The 17,221-nt window shown below is 41.5% G+C and overlaps 1 protein-coding gene across 1 annotated transcript; it reads left to right on the top strand.

The window, feature by feature from the left end:
- Window positions 1-19: 19 nt before the first annotated feature.
- On the top strand, window positions 20-11,072 carry pus7l (pseudouridine synthase 7 like). Its single transcript, XM_076297003.1, has 8 exons — window positions 20-1,181; window positions 1,597-1,756; window positions 2,237-2,432; window positions 3,276-3,374; window positions 3,718-3,799; window positions 4,441-4,736; window positions 9,498-9,551; window positions 9,939-11,072. The coding sequence occupies exons 1-8, from the start codon at window positions 311-313 to the stop codon at window positions 10,287-10,289; spliced, it is 2,109 nt and encodes a 702-aa protein (XP_076153118.1). The 5' UTR covers window positions 20-310; the 3' UTR covers window positions 10,290-11,072.
- The last annotated feature ends 6,149 nt before the right edge of the window (window positions 11,073-17,221 follow it).

Genomic DNA, 17,221 nt, shown 5'->3' with positions numbered 1-17,221 from the left:
AGCGCGAGCCAGCTGACACTTGACATGTGGATGCTAGAAATGTGCTGCAAGAGCTGAGTTGTCTGTTTCAGTTGTCATTTAACCGATAAGTTGTACCCGGGTAAGACGTATTCATACAATGGCTGAATGGACTATAACAATGTTAGGTTGCACAGAATTTAACGTTATCAAAAGTAAAGCTGTTGTGACTAAAAACAAACTGACGATCTAAGTTCGGAATGCCATTCAGCCTCCGTCAGTCGTGAAGTCACTCTTAGAAGTAAAACCTGAAGGTTATGCGTGTTTACTTGGCAAACGTTTTCTCTTTAGAATGGAGGAGAATTCAGAACCAGTGCTCCCCTATAGTTTCGTATCAAATCATGAAGGGTTCCTGGGCACCATCAAAATCTGCACCCAAGATTTTGTCGTGACAGAAATTGACATCAACGGTCAGCTGGTGACCAAAGCCAATCATGGGTCACCACCAGGTCAGTTACACAAGGGTAGCGAAAAATGCCACAATCCTAAACGACCTAGGATTGAAGTGAACACTCTATCCAGCCTCGAGCCAGGCTCGGAGAAAGCCACAACCATCCAATGTGGCACTGACCAAGGTAAAGATGACAAAAGCGAGCTGCTTCAGTCAGACTCTTTTGATCTGAGTATAATCTTGGGGCCTTCTGTATCTGAAGAGCTGGAACTTTTCACCACTGCCTTGAGACTAGAAGGCAAAGCTCCTGTACGTGATGGTGATAATGATGGCGATGGTGCGAAGACAGGGAATGGACATTTATCCCTGGGCACATTCACTGACAAAACCCAAAGAGCCAGCGTCCACAGAGCTGTCCGCCACAACTATCCGTTTCTGATGACTGTAACAAACCAGGCGGAGATCCTTGTGAAAGAAGACTCTGACTTTAAAAAACTCTCCAGCCTTGTTTCTGAGGAAGAGTGTGAGGACTTTTTTAGGTTTATAGACGCTAAAGTCTCTGGATCTACATTCACATTCAAGCCTGATGCCAGTAAGGAGCATAGGACCTCTGTGCATCATTTTCTCTCTGGTAGATTTGGAAAGCTGGTTGAAACGAAGAGCTTCACCAACCAGAATGGCAGTGCGATCACAGTGAGGTTGAGAGAGCGAGGAAGACCAAACAAGAAGAGGCCAGCTACTGATGCAGAAGGAGAAGACATCACATACACCGGTGAGAGAAACACAGAAAGATGACGCAGTGTGGCTTTTCCTCCCGCTGAGAAGCTAGAGCTCTTTATTTTTCTGCAGATTGGCTAGTTCACCTGCACTTACATCTTAAAGTTGCATGTCACAAATTGATAATTGTCCTTGTCTCCTGTCATGGTTCGTGCTTTTACCATAGAGTTTTAGTAAACATGCACTTTTAACTAACTTACTAACTAACTAAGGAGGGTGCTTAAGTTCTTTAAGCTCACTGTTCCAAGTTAAATCCGAAACATTTGACCCTGTGAGTTACGTGCATGTAGGTATTTTTTATTTTTTTTTGTGGTAAATGACATAAGTAATACTAATAATTTTTATTATATAAAAGTTTTTGTTCTTGTCTCAGTATTTGCTTCCCTGCTGCCCTGTGTGTGTGTTTATAGGCTTCACTCTGCGTAAGGAGAATCTGGAGACGCTGGAAGTCATTAGTTACATGGCTGCAGCACTGGGCGTCCTGCCCTCACACTTCACCTACGCTGGCATCAAGGACAAGAGGGCCATCACCTACCAGAACATGGTGGTGAAGAACATCTCGCCACCACAGTATGGACACATTCCATGCCAAAGCACTAGGCCTAGAACAATCAGATCAGATCAGATGAGCCTCTATTGTCTTCAGATGGAGAAATCTGTTTTGGCTGTATGATGTAGATTTTTTTGTTTGTGTTTTCTTGTACACCAGTAAAATACAGTTGTGTACAGAGAAACTGAGGTTTTGTTTGTTGATGATGTTTGTAAAATACAGTTGTGTACAGGGAAACTGAGAGTTTGTTTGTTGATAATGTTAGTTTAAACACTTCACATCACATCAAATCTTTGCCAGACTGAAAAAGAAGATGTACTCTTGAGCAATTGTGGCACTTTAAACAAGACTTGTTTATGTTTAGGTTAGAGTGGTAGAACATCTGCATCAGTGATTATTGTCAGCATTCCTTTCATTTCTATCAGCATTTTGTTATTTCTCCAAACCCTGAGAAGTTTCCTCTCACGTTTTCAATGTGTCTTGTTGTCTGCCTTCAACAGACTGAAGGAGAAGGCGTCTGAGTTCGAGCCGAGAGGAATCAGCCTGTCTCACATCCGTGCTGCATCAGAGCCTCTTCACCTGGGCAGACTCCAGGGAAACCACTTTGACCTCGTCGTCCGGGAACTCCGGCTCCATCGCAGCCGTCTCCATGGCGACCTGGAGAAGCTGGTGAACGAAGCCGTGGAGAATGCCAAGGTGAGCATCATGAGGATGGGGAGTGTTCATGTAATAGGCTAGCTCACAAGACAACAGTATCTGGAATATTCTATCTCAGATACAGTGCCAGGGTCTGTCCAAAACGGAAGACAGCTGTCTGCTGTCTCGCTGCCTTCAGCTCTCTAATGAGTCAGTTGCCGTAGCAGGCATCAAGGTACCAACTACAGTACGAACTTTGTTTCGGACAGACTAACAAGATATCAACACAGAATGTCGTTGCCAAGATACTAGAAAGCAGAATAACAACATTTGACTGCAACAACAACTGCTCACAATTAAATAGAATATTGTACATTGAAGGCAAATCGAAGGTATCTTAGAAGGCAGCATTTCGTAGAAATATTTGATTTGGACAGATTGCAAATACACACAGAAACACTCTGAACTTATTATTATTATTTTTTTTTAAGTATATTTTTTGGGCTTTATTTGTATAGGACAGTGAAGAGTGAGACAGGAAGTAAGTGGGAGAGAGAGATAGGGTGGGACCGGGATATGACCGCAGGTCGTTCGAACCTGGGTCCCCGTAGGCACTTGGACCCGTATATGGTTTGAGCGCTGTAGCCTGCTGCGCCACAGCACCCTCTGAACTTATTTTTAAATGAACAAATTGATAGATAGATCGATTGATAGATAGACACTCTAAATTGTTATATGAGCATTGTCCATATTTCAAGATCTCACATTGTTTATCCATATTTCAGTTTAGCATACATTGGTAGTTCACTGGTTGATGGACAAATCAAGGTGTTAAGATCACGAAGATGATGTAGTTGGACTCAGTAGAATAGATGTATTTATCTGACTCTTGCTTTCCCACAGTTGCGAGGCTTTGTGAACTACTATGGACCACAGAGGTTCGGAAGCGCACAGAGTATCCAAGCTGACCGAGTTGGGCTTGCTCTGTTAAAGGAGAATATGGTACGCTCCGATTACTTCTAAAATCATTCTCGTGAGTAGTGCTTGTAGTAGCCTCAGTGTCCGAGTAGGTGAAGCTGACAATCGGAGAAGAGGGAAAACCTCAATAAATAAAGTGAATTAAAATATATATATTTTGGAAATGCTTGTCAGTATTTTTGGTCACTACACACTAATTAAGTACCACATCAGGTTGATTATAGTCTCATGGGAGGCATGTGAGAAACTTGTTTTTCTCATAGATTTTCTGTTTGAGAGGGTCATAAGCCTGTGACTCCAGAATTTTAAATTCTATAAAAAAACATTTGTTTAAAGTGTGTGTGTGTGTGTGTCTGTGTGAGAGCAGGAGGCAGCCATCAAGCTCTTTTTCACTCCCGATGATGAGGATGACCTGCCAAATAAAGCCAAACGTCATTTCCTTAACACAGGTAATCATCCATCCATTAGTCTATCCATCCATCCATCCATTAGTCTATCCAACTACACAACTGCTAGTCATTACACACACACGCACACACACACGTCAGTGTGTATTGTGCATATATGGATATTTGGCTTCATGTGTTTCAAAGTACACAAATAAAACAAGGGAGAAAAGACCACATTGTGCACAAGTTAATATTATTGCAGTAAAACTAACTTATGCTTGGGGCATACAGTAAGTTGGGGCAGCAGTTGGGGCAGCCGTGGGCTACTGGTTAGGGATTCGGACTTGTAACCGGAGGGTTGTCGGTTTGAACCTCGACCAGTAGGCACGGCTGAAGTGCCATTGAGCTAACCCCTCACTGCTCCCCGAGCGCCGCTGTTGTAGCAGGCAACTCACTGCGTCGGGATTAGTGTGTGCTTCATCTCACTGTGTGTTCACTGTGTGCTGAGTGATCAAATTTCCCTCACGGGATCAAAAGAGTATATACTTATACTTATTCAAAGTGCTTCTTTTTCTCCTATTTCTGACTTAGTTCCAAGTTTGGCCCAGCACACTGAGACTGAGTGAAGCCTGCACCTACAGTATCCCTCTGTTTCCACAAAGTACACCAATACCATCTTATTTCCCCTTCTTGCCTGCCAGGTAACGCCAAAGAGAGCCTGGCGCTGATGCCCGGCTACAAGGCCCGTGAGCGTCTGATGCTGCGTGCCCTCCATCGCTACGGCGCCGGTCCAGAGGGCAGTGCCCACGCCTGGCTCAGCCTACCCCATGGCATGCGCGTGTTCTACCTCCACGCCTACTGCAGCCGCGTGTGGAATGATGCAGCCGCCCACAGGCTGAGGACGCTGGGGGCTGGGCCCGCGCAGGGTGACCTGGTCTGGGCAACAGCAGGGGAGAGGGCAGCAGGGGAGACCGCGGAGGCTGGCACACCAACACAGGTGAATAGATAAGTAACATGGAAAGTATAGTTTTGATTAGATTAAATCGACTTGATTAATTTGATTTATCTTTACTGACACTTTATACCCAAAGCCAAAGAAATGCTTTGGAAATGGGGTCTATACATTTGCAGGGTTCGTACTGGTGCTTGAAATCCTTGAAAATGCTTGAATTTTAATGTTGCGTTTTCAAGGTTTGAAAAGTGCTTGCATTTCGGATAAAGTGCTTGAAAATGCTTAAAATTGTAAGTGTATTTCTTTTGACACAAATAGCTATCTGACGGAATAGTTAGCTTATTAGATGCAGAACGTCGGAGAGTTTAAAATTAAAACTTCTCCGCCATAGTCCTCGGTTGCGCACCGATCTGCGTAGGACTGCTATTTCGGACTGCTGAACAGAAATCATGTAGGCCTAGGGTCTTACAGATGCATTGCTAGCTAGGTCGCCATTAAAGCTAAAATATTATTGAATAGGCTACTTAGCTCCAATCATTGGAAGACAAGGAAAAAGTTAGGTTGAAGAGGGAGAAAAACTTTATGGCATGTGAATGCAAAACCGCACCAGTCATGTCTATGGCCGTATCTACCATAGAGGTCACCTTTCTTTCTTCAAATTTAGTTTTATTCATTAACTAAAAATAGCCGACAAGACAATTATCCTTGCATCAACGCAGCGTCACGCAACACGTAGTTGTAGATATACCTCTGACATGTCAAAACGAAAGTAGAGTTGACTGCTATCGCGTAGCTATGTCCTAACTAACGACGCAACACAGTGTCTCACGCAGCTCAAATAAACTTCAATACCCACAAATCCATTGTCCAAAATAAATAATCGTCAGACCTGAACAAAGGCTGACTTAAAGGCCTATTCAAAATGTTATTTTTTATATATGGAGTTGCAGCTAGCTAACCTGTACTGATAGTAGCCTAGATCATACATGGGCCACATACGGCCCGCGGGCCACATCCGGCCCGTGGGCTTTCCCTGACCGGCCCGCGTAAGGTCCGTGAAAGAACAATAGTCAAGAGCCTAGCATAGAGATAATGCATGCAAATCAATATCGTTGTTTTTATTTTGAAAGCGACTGCTATTTGTACGCCCATACATTTGTGCGTGGATGCATACGACGTAACACCCTCACTGATGTGCTGGTGAATAGAATTCATGCTTATGCGTCGACACAATGCAGTTGCCTTTACGTCGGCGTAAAAAAGTTTTGTGTCTCTTATGTCTGCGTCGCTCACCACCGCAAAGGTTGTTAGAACGAACTCCTACTGCTGCTCGTTGGCGATACGAAGTGTTCATTTCAAAACGTTACTGGCAGATAGACAGTTTACAATCGGATAACCCCGTAATTGTAACCAAAATATGTCTGAGTTTATTTGCAAAGCTTATGTTAGCGAACTAGTATGATGCTACTACCCACAGGTTGCTTGAAGCAGCCGGCTCAACACACAGAGCGAGTTGACCAATCACAGTTATGTGCATAAAGTTAAAGCAAAAACATAGCCTACATTTTTAAAATAGTTTTCTTTGTACATGTTGATAAACTAATGACAGCCTACTAATGTCTGCTCCACATTTTCGTAGTCTAATTCTGCATAGAGTTAATTTAATGATGGTAATGATTTAATGATGAAATATTGCTGAGTGTTGATGAAATGGTGGCACAGGCCTATCGGTTGTACTGACTCCTTCACATTTTCATGACCTAGCCTAATTATATAGATATTGTAGTACTTTTTTATATCAGTCTTTGAAAACTGAAAAAAAATGTCAATGTCAAAAAATAATTTTCGAGAATGGGGATTAAATACTGGACATAGATTAAATATTGCTGTTTTTCCTTTGTCTCCCTCACATTTTCATCTGTTCTTACAACTAGTAAACAAAACCATATGATTTACTTAATGTTATACAAGAACAGAATAGAATTGAACAGAATTGAGTTCAGACTTGAGTTCGGTATTTTGGGTCCGGCCCTCCTCAACAGTCCCAGTTTGTCATGTGGCCCCTTGGGGAAATTAGTTGCCCACCCCTGGCCTAGATAGTAGATAATAGTAGATATTTATATGGATATTATCTAAGCATGATATTGATTATCGGTCAGTTATTTACACAGGAGACGGGAGAAGGGAAATCAGGCAGAAAGGTGGAAATGAGGAGAAAGAGTTAGGAGAAGGGAGGGAAATAATAGACAAAGGGCCCTCACAAGTGAGTGTGAGTCAATATGTGACACTCACTGTGTCAGAAGGTACAAGCTCCGCAGCCTATGACACTGCAATTTATAAATGCAACATTCACTCCTCTGATGAGGAGAAGCAGAGCATTCTTAATTTAAGATGGAGCAGAGATCAGTATAAATATCCTCAAAACCAAGTGGAGAAAATGCTCTTGAAATATACAGGTGCATCTAAAAAAGTAGAATATTGTGGAAAAGTGTATTGGTTTAAGTTATAAACAAAACATGTTATAAACTGAACAAATGTTTCTACGTCATACGGCAAAATGATCATGATAGCCTTTACATTACAGCCCTCTATAGTTAAGTCTTTCATAGGCATATATAGGCTACTTTGCTCTTTTATAAATGTACCATATGCCTAATAGGCTGTATTTCTAAGTGTGATTTATGCTATAATGTATAAATTATATTTATGTAAATGTATCTATTAGTTTCCGCAAAATTCACCATAAGTCATCATTTAAGGGGTTATTTTTAAATTTTTTCTTCCTTGAGGGCATGCCCCCGGACCCCCATAGTATTTCGCGGGGGGCAACATTTCTATCAACACCCATGACCTCGGTATTTGAATCCTGGCTTGGTCATGTCAAACTTCAGCTCAGTTTTGTGGTTTAATGCTTATAGGCCCTACAAGTGGAAAGACATTAAAACACCATGCATATGTGCATATCGTGCCTTTTGGCAAGAAGTTAAATTTATCCAATTATATGACAACTCAGTCATCTTTACGTCACCCAACGTCACATCTCCGCATTGCTAGCCTACTGGTTGGTAGCTCATGATAACAAATGTAGGCCTGTCTGCATGCCGTTGTAGGCAAGAAAGAGACATAATCAGTCTTGACTGTCATGAAAGAGCAGCCTTAACATTAGTTTGAGTTCACATATTCAGCAAAGAATAGTTATTTGTTGGGTGATTATTTTCTTTTCTTATTTTATTTATTTTTGTAATGTTTTTTTTTTTTTTTTTTGGTATATTGACTCAGCCAGTTATATAGCAAGCAAAGTCTACTTCCAGACAGGTGACACATTTTTAAGTTTTCCTTTCATTTCTTTTCCTGCTATTAAGAAACACAATTTTGTCTGTTAAAACCATCTTTAAATGATAAAAAAGTGAAAATCATTTTGAGTTAGTATATTCGTATAATGTCATTTGCCACCGCTGTAAAGTGCTGGAAAAGCTTGAAAATTGACCTTGAAAGTGCTTGAAAAGTGCTTGAATTTTATCTTGGAATAGGTGTACGAACCCTGCATTTGTTTTGAAATAGAAGTATGTGATGCGGGGTATATCACAGCACAACAGATTCTTAAATTCTAAATAGATTGACATCTATTAATTTCGTGGGCAATTTTATACTATTGAAAAATGTGGAATAACATTCAAAGCTACAATGCAGAGGAGACCTTAGGTAGCAGTTACTACTACATCAATCAATCAATCAATCAATACCATTACCAGAAGATGAGGTTGCAAAAGTCATAGAGTAGTTGAATGAGACAGTGATAGAAGGAGGTAGAGGAGGGAAGAAAGGGAAGTGCATGGTAAGTGCATGTTAGGTTTAGAGTAGCACGCTCATTAATAATACCTTTTACCGGAGTGAAGCTTGAAAGGGTTTAGAACCGTAGTTCTCAAAGTGTGGGGGCGGGCCCCGCTAGTGGGGAATAGAGACATGTCAGGTGGGGCGCGATGAACAGGAGGTTTTTTTTTTTTTCTGCTAATCTATAATAATGCCTTTCTTTTTTTTTGAAAAGGAAGATCATAGATTCAAAACAAAATAGCGACACAAACATAGGAGTCATAAACAGACCGACATATGAATTAAAATAGCATCTAATCCAGCGGGCCGAGACAAGTAATGCATCGTGGAACCAAAATGCAAAAAAAAAAACTACTGGTTTAGTATAGAAGTAATTTAGAAGTAGTATAAGTAAGTAAGTACATACTCTTTTGATCCCGAGAGGGAAATTTGGTCTCTGCATTTATCCCAATCCGTGAATTAGTGAAACACACTCAGCACACCGTGAACACACAGTGAGGTGAAGCACACACTAATCCCGACGCAGTGAGCTGTGTAGTATGCAAAATGTCCACGGTCTTCCGTGTGGGTTCCAGCTCTACCCACAGACCACAGGAGGAGGCAGAGCCTGAGCCTTTGCCCAGGGGAAGGTCAGTCTCTCGGGTGATGATGCAGCCTGTGTGTGCACGTCATTTGGTTGCATCTCCATTAGATGCCTTTGTCTCTTATCTAGATGGATGTAGTACCGGTGTCTCCCTCCGGTTAAAAGGCTGCTGCCAGATCATTAGCTGGGTGTGTAATTGTGTGCGGTATCACTCCGCTGTGGCCATTTCCTATCAGCCAGCTGTTGTGGTGGAGCTGGTGTTTGAGGCTGGATTAGCTTCATAGTGGCTGTAAAAAGGAAATGTGCCACCTGCTTAATAGATCCTATTTTATGGTGAGATCATTGACTATTCTCTGTGCTCCCCCCACCCCCACACACACACTCTCTTTTAGATCCATGTGGTGACGGCAGCCGAGGCGGAAGAGGGAGTGTTTTCACTTGAACAGGTGTGCATACACACACTCTCTCTCTCTCTCTCTCTCACGCACATGCACTCACATGCACGCAAACCCTTTACACCGACACAAACAAACACACACACTCTCTCTCTCCACCATCAAGCCGGAGGCCCTTATCCAAAAAATGTTTGCATGCAAATGATGTTGTTGAAAGAATGTTACATTAATATTGCCTTGAGTAGAGTGGTTGTAAAGAATGTTCCATTAATATTGCCTTGAGTAGGGTGATTGTAAAGGTCTGCAATGCAATTGAATCCCTTCAGTGAAATAAGTATATGCAGTATGTGTTTATTTTGATGATGCTCTCTGTGCATAGTGCATTTAACTTGCCTACCCACGATCCTCTTGGTCACACAACATTTGGTGTCGCGGCAGGTGGTTCTGCCGATGCCAGGGAACACCGTTCGGTACCCGGAGAACCTTCTGGGCCAGTGGTACCGGGAGAGGCTGGCACAGGACGGCCTTGGCTCCTGCCGGTTCCGAGTCCCTGCTCTGAAGCTGAACGTGCCGGGCTGCTATCGCCCCCTGCTGGCCCGCGCCCACAACCTCACACACACACTCCTCACACACCACAGGGAGGAGGAGGAGGACACACGCGTTAGAGCTGATGATGACGACGGGCGGTCGGAGCAGACACACACACCGTCTCTGTCTCTGTCGTTTGATTTGGACGCTTCCTGTTACGCCACCGTCTTCCTCAGGGAGGTGATGAGGTGTGATCTGTGAATCTCGTCTCCATGGAAATGCCATAACAATATTTTTTTAGACAGTATTACGGTGTGATGTAGTTTTGTGTTCACAATAGAGAAAATGCAATACAATTGCAGACACATCTTGTGTGGGTCCCCACATATAATAGTGTGCTCAAATTTGATATAATATGTTCTTTCAGAAAATTAGAAGATTTTATTCTGAAGTGCTGGTTAAGTAAAATTATTTTCATGTTGGCAAGTCATGACCAGTCTTCAACGTCAACTGTGTGTTTGTGCAGGTGCTGATATTAGTTACACTAATTAGTTAACTAATTAAGTACCATAATAGTAGAGTATAATAATTGCAATGCATTATATTGCATCAGTGGCTAGTTTCTTGCTCATGGACTAATCTTCTAATCTAAAACATTTTTCTATGAATTAGTATGACAAGGCCTTATCCATGAAGGGGAAAACTATCAGAGATCTTTAAGAGTGGCCACCAGGTGGCAGTACCACCCCACGACTGCAGTTGAAACTGTTTTTGAGTCATTGAAGAGTAAACTTTTTTTCTTCCTGTCTCTCTGTCAACTTTCATATCTGTTTCAATTTACTCAAAGTGCAAGAATAGCTACACACACACACACACAAACAAATACACACACAAACAAGCATACACCCATACACAAACAAATACACACAAGGATGCACATGTGCACACACAAACAAATACACACAAACAAGCACACGAGCAAACACACACACACACACACAGGGGAAATTAAAATGTGCTGAATATAATCAGAATAAAATGGGGAAACCGTCAGTGTTTCCATAGATACTCATGCCCTAGTTTGGCAGTGTGATATGGAATTAAGTTGGTGCTACCCATGTCCTGAGGCGAATTTGTGTATTTCTGGTTTGGCTTTAAAAGGCACCCCCATGTCCTATTTCCCTTATGTAGACTTTAATAAGGTGGAGTGGAGCGCAGTCCCTGCACTCTAAGGGTAGTGTGTGAATAGTGTGTATGTATGTGTGTATTTATTTGTGTGTGTGTAATCTCACTGCATCCACATGGGACAGGATGTTGAGATGTTGCAGAAATTTATATATATGTATGTATATATTGTCAGTACTGTTAGAGAGACACCAAGTGGCAAATCCTGTGTGTGTGTGTGTAAACATACTGGGCCACTAAAACAAAATTCTGACTTGGTTTTTGAAGAGCTCCTATGACACTGGACTCTTTGTCTGCCATGGCTCAACAAAAATGACCAAATGTGTGTGTCTGTGTGTGTGTGTGTGTTCAGGCCTTCTGATTACTGGTCAGAGTTTGGTTAGAGGTTATTTTAAATGCTTCAGTGCCATGTTATTGCCATCAGGTGGCAATATCGTATAATGGAAGTATTTATGTCTTTAGTGCCTTTAAACATTTTACACAAGGTAGTGCACATCAGGGGAATGTGCTTCGTCCTCCGTGTCTTGTGTGTCTTATTTTACATTCTTCAGGTTTCGAAAAAGTTTCCTCCTTCCAGTATATTGTATTTAGCCTAATTTTGGGAAAGAAAGGACATCATTCAGAGAAACGGTTGTAAAAACGTGCGAAACGCCAGTCGTTCCCAAACTTATGCATGCAAGCCCCAGGGTGTCGGTGTGAAATTTTAAATTAAGTTGAGGCTGCCTTACTTCAGTGAAGAATTTATGGATTTTCCCCCCTTTTTAGGCCGGGCTTAAAACGCGGAGCGTATCGGATTTCCCCACATGGATGATTTTATAGGATGTGGAGCGCCCCTCCTATTTTTAGCCTGTTTAACATGGCCTGTGTGTGGGTAGTGTAGTGTGTAACTCTGTTATTCTGAACAGTCTCCACTACTTCATGTTTTTTGTTTGTGTGTTTGTGTACTGCATATATACAGTAGCATATTTATGTGCTTATATGCTGATATTGTGTGTGTGTTTGTTTGTGTATGTGTGTATTAATGCATGTCAGTGATCTATCCTGCACTGTCTGGACTAGTTCTCAAAGGCTACACAGTAGGGTGGGATGTGTGTGCACGCACTCCTGTTGTAGTATTGCTATAATGTCTGTGTGTGAGTGCTTGTTGTATTACTGGTATGGTAGCTGTGTGTGTGTGTGTGTGCGTGCACACACTTGTGTCCTTGTTATAGTATTTATTGCTATGGTAACTGTGTGTGCGTGTGTGTATGCTTGTAGTATTGGTATGGTATGTGTGTTCTTGTTGTAGTATTGGGGTGTGTGAATGTGTGTGTGTCTTACACACATGCACACACACACACCAACCCAGTTGCACATGCACACCACACACACACACACACACTAGAGTAGACCTAGAACTTCCTCTCTCCTCTCTCTCCACAGCCAACAACAGAAGACCAGAGCAGATGACACAACAAATACTGGTTACCTGGAACTGGCTGCGTGTATGTGCGGTGAACATATCGGGGGGGGGGGGGGGGAGGGGGGGGGGGGGGTGCAGACCAGTTGGGCACTCAATACCAATACTACAACAAGCACACACACAGATACTATACTACAAGTACACACACAGATACTATACTAATACTACAACAAGCACACACACAGATACTATACCAATACTACAACAAGCACACACACAGATACTATACCAATACTACAACAAGCACACACACAGATACTATACTACAAGTACACACACAGATACTATACCAATACTACAACAAGTACACACACAGATACTATACTACAAGTACACACACAGATACTATACCAATACTACAACAAGCACACACACACAGATACTATACCAATACTACAACAAGCACATACACAGATACTATACTACAAGTACACACACAGATACTATACCAATACTACAACAAGCACACACACAGATACTATACTACAAGTACACACACAGATACTATACTACAAGTACACACACAGATACTATACCAATACTACAACAAGCACACACACAGATACTATACTACAAGTACACACACAGATACTATACCAATACTACAACAAGCACACACACAGATACTATACTACAAGTACACACACAGATACTATACCAATACTACAAGTACACACACAGATACTATACTAATACTACAACAAGCACACACACAGATACTATACTACAAGTACACACACAAATACTATACCAATACTACAACAAGTACACACACAGATACGATACCAATACTACAACAAGTACACACACAGATACTATACCAGTACTAACACACACACACACACAGATATTCATAAATGAACAGCGCAGCGCGGCAGCCTCAAACTTATTCACTTCAGCTGTTCAACTGTAAGGCCGCTGACCCACTTCTGAAATTTGCTCTCTCTCCATCTCTCTCTCTCTCCCTGTGTCTCACTTCTTAATCTGTGCACAGGGGTACGGTCGTTGTTTACTCTTGTTCTACTCTCAAGATGACTTTTATGTATGTGTGTGTGTGTGTGTCAGTATATATTTTTAACAAGTTTGAAAAAGATAGCAACAACATTCAAGATAGATTTTTTTAAATTTTGTGCATGGTGCTCCTAGTTTTCAAGTTTTCATGTAATCTTGTTTTGGATCCCGTTAAGATGCTAGTGTGTGTGTATGTGTGTGTGTGTGTGTGTGTGTGTGTGTGCTAATGAATAGTATTAGTGAACTGGAGCCCTGTGTAATGATTTACATGTGACCAACAGGGCTGTTGGCACCATTGTAACATGCTTATTCAAGAATCACCTAAAACACACACACACACATACACACACATCACATATCTAAACACGCAATTACTCAAACCATAGGTATTCACACACCTCAGACTCACAGTTACACATCAGTTACACGCATGACCACACATTTGCATAACCAACAGCCCAACACACATACTGTGAACATAAAAAAGATCAGACATTCTTCATATGCACACTCACACACACATGCACATCCTAAGAGAAGACGAGAGATTTGCATGGGAGGATTGGAGTTTGCGGAGGGTGTGTATGTGTGTGTGTGTATATGTTTGTATGAAGGGGTGGAGGCATACAGCCTCAGTTTACCCCCCAGGGGACAACAGTGTCATCTCAGCTAAGAGGGAAATTAATCATATGCTGTTTCCCTGCCAGAAATAGCATAGGAAGCACCCCTCTGTTGCTGGGCTAGCTTAGCAGGTTAATTAGCAACTAGCGCTAGTGCGGTATTATTAGCTTCTAGTGATTCAACATTCTCTCTCTCTGTCTTTCTCTCTCTCTTCCTCTATTTTACTCACAGCAGGAGAGCCAGTTAAATTAGTCAACCCCTTTGGCTTCTCATTTATTTAGTCCAATTCGTAAGCAAACATAGAGTTCCCCATTAGGAGTGCGCTGTTTGTGGTCGCTGGTTTCTATGGCCCGAGTTAACCAGATAATGTTGTGTTCTGGTTGAATAGTTCGCTGGCAGCACGGAGTGGTGGAGATGTGCTGTGTGTGTGTGTGTGTGTGTTTGTATGTGTGTGTGGTGGGGGGTATGAAAACATAGACTCTCATTCATCAGTAATGTAAACACTTAAGTGACCTTTAACCCTTTCTTGGTTCACACACACACACACACACACACACTGTGGATGAAGTGTAGACTCAGGGAACCAGAGGAGACGTAGTTAATTGAGTTAAAATCGTGATTCCCTTCCCTATACTTAGTGAAAAAAATAAATAAATTAAAACTCTAAAACCACCATGATGTATTTGTCATTGTCGTTGATCTCTCCATGGCAACCATTGTGTGTCTCTTACATTTATGTTCCATTTCGGTCCGTGTACCTTCTGTTCATTTGATTTTCAAGGTTGAAACAGTGATCAAAAAACGGATTTGAAGACCTTTACCTAAAACAGTACTTCCCAGAGAAAAATAAAACACAAATATTGAAGCATTTTGTGGAAAAAATAATCAAATATAGAATGAGGGTTTGAATTTCAATATTGTAATTTCAATTAGTCATTATTCAGGTTAAAAATTAAAACCCAGGCACACGAGGCCACCACACACTCAACAAGCTACTGCATGCTGACAGCATTTTTTTGCCACTGCCCGAATGGATAATTGCTAGCCTATATGTTCATCAAAGGGAGCAAGATGGTGATGTTGAAGGACAGTGATCTGCACATAGAAAAAAAATCGCCAGAACATTCCAAGCTTCTCATTTTTAATCGATATGTAGGCCTAATTTATGTCCAGGTGTGCTAGGGAGTGGGATTAAGGTTGCGTGCACCCTTCGAAGAAAGAGGGGAAATGTCACTGAAAAGACAATGGACATCATGCATTTATTTGCCTATGTTTTGTAGGTATAGGCTTAGCTTAACAGTTTAATCTGCAAAAAAAAAAAAATCTAACGTCGGTGCGTTTGACTCGTTGTATCGGACTCCCATAATGCCATATGTGCATGTTGGAATGTGATATATCGGTTTTAGTAGGCCTATTGTATTGTGTAATTGTGTTGTGTGTGACTACCCGTTCGTGTATTGTGCATGTGTTAGTGACCAGCCTTGTGTGTTCTATAATGATGTTTTGACCTGTCTGTGTTCCCCGCTCCTGACCCAATAAATGTACTGATTTGAACCTTGTTGCCTCAGTTGTTACAATATGAATATAAATATAAATTAGTTGTATGTCACTTTGAACAGAAGCATCTGCGAAATACCATTATCATAACCATAACCAAATACGTCCTTGGTCAGCTGGCTACTAGCCTATGCTTCCCTAGGCCTTATCACGTGCATCCCCCCACACCCCCGCCCCAATGCAATTAGCTCATTCTAGATTCTTCCTCCATTACTATTCTCCTTTACCAACATAATACAGGCAACGATAGGCTAGTCGCGCATACAGAACAGAGGAGCCCAAATGCATATTGTCGTGCCTCATGCTAGGCCAGTGAATTGTTGTCAGATTTTCCCCAGCTCTGCGTTCTACGGCTTCCACTCCCCTTGCTCCTAGTTGATACAATGTAGCTGACATTTCTGCGTAAGTTAGCTTGTTTACAAACATGTCTCTAATTAAAACGTCATAGGTTTCAATGTAGGACAGCCTAGCGGGGATAGGCCAAATGAAAAATTAAGGAAAGTGCCGATTTCACATTATTGTTATGCTGATTTTGGATTTCGGTCGTGGGGATACAAAGTTTAATATCCAAAACAAAAACACGAGTGAATTTCCTGTTTTGTTTTTTAAAAATACAGATTAAAATGGTCGTTTTTCGATTTTCAATTTTCGTTTCGAATTTGAAAATCAAATGAACAGAAGGTACACGGACCCATTTCTTCATTTAGAGATGTATTTGTCTTTTTAATACCACTTACCGTTAAACAATCAAAATCAAGCTACTGCATCGTATACATTTCAAGAGTAAACTTTAGTTAAAGTAAATATAAATGTAAATCAGGTTTAGGCCAAGTACTTGCGTATACAAGGAACTTGGTCTCTGCATTTATCCCATCGTGAACACACAGAGTTCTAAGACTGTGGCCATGCTAAGCTGTGTAAATTCCACAACTATTGTTAAACTCCACACCCCATTTACATTTTAAATGTAATTTTCCAAATGTTTTTTGTGTCCATACCAAAGATGCTGCAATGCCTCAGAAGTGGTGTTATTGGTGTTGGTTGGTGGAACACTGCCCCTCAAAGAGTGTTTTCCTATAGTATCATTTTTGGTCTGGGAATAGACCGTTCTAATGCTGACAGAAGGCCTAAATTTAGCCGGACTATTGTGGACTGAACCAAAATCTTTAGTTCTAGTTCTGAAGTTCAAAAATGCAAAAGAAAGTGTACAGTAAGCACGAGGATGTTACGGCCAGGCTACAGCAGATGCGCAACAAAAGTGGAACATGAACTGGCCACTATAACCAGATGTTACGGCTGTGCGTACAGTATGCACCATGGACATTTAAAAAATATATAAAAATAGACCAGTCTTCTA

The sequence above is a fragment of the Alosa pseudoharengus genome, unplaced genomic scaffold (assembly GCF_046254945.1).
Source record: "Alosa pseudoharengus isolate Yale_2024_CS ecotype anadromous, Long Island Sound unplaced genomic scaffold, YU_APseudo_1.1 YU_APseudo_1.1_scf_20, whole genome shotgun sequence".
Lineage (NCBI taxonomy): Eukaryota > Metazoa > Chordata > Actinopteri > Clupeiformes > Clupeidae > Alosa > Alosa pseudoharengus.
Note: the sequence above shows the minus strand (reverse complement) of the source record. Positions and strands in the feature narration are given on the sequence as shown.

Excerpts from the sequence above, each read along its gene's own strand:
- pus7l (XM_076297003.1), top strand. The coding sequence starts at position 311 with ATGGAGGAGAATTCAGAACCAGTGCTCCCCTATAGTTTCGTATCAAAT. Across the intron at positions 1,182-1,596 it reads AGAAGACATCACATACACCG|GCTTCACTCTGCGTAAGGAG; the intron begins GTGAGAGAAACA and ends GTGTGTTTATAG. Across the intron at positions 3,800-4,440 it reads ACGTCATTTCCTTAACACAG|GTAACGCCAAAGAGAGCCTG; the intron begins GTAATCATCCAT and ends CTTGCCTGCCAG.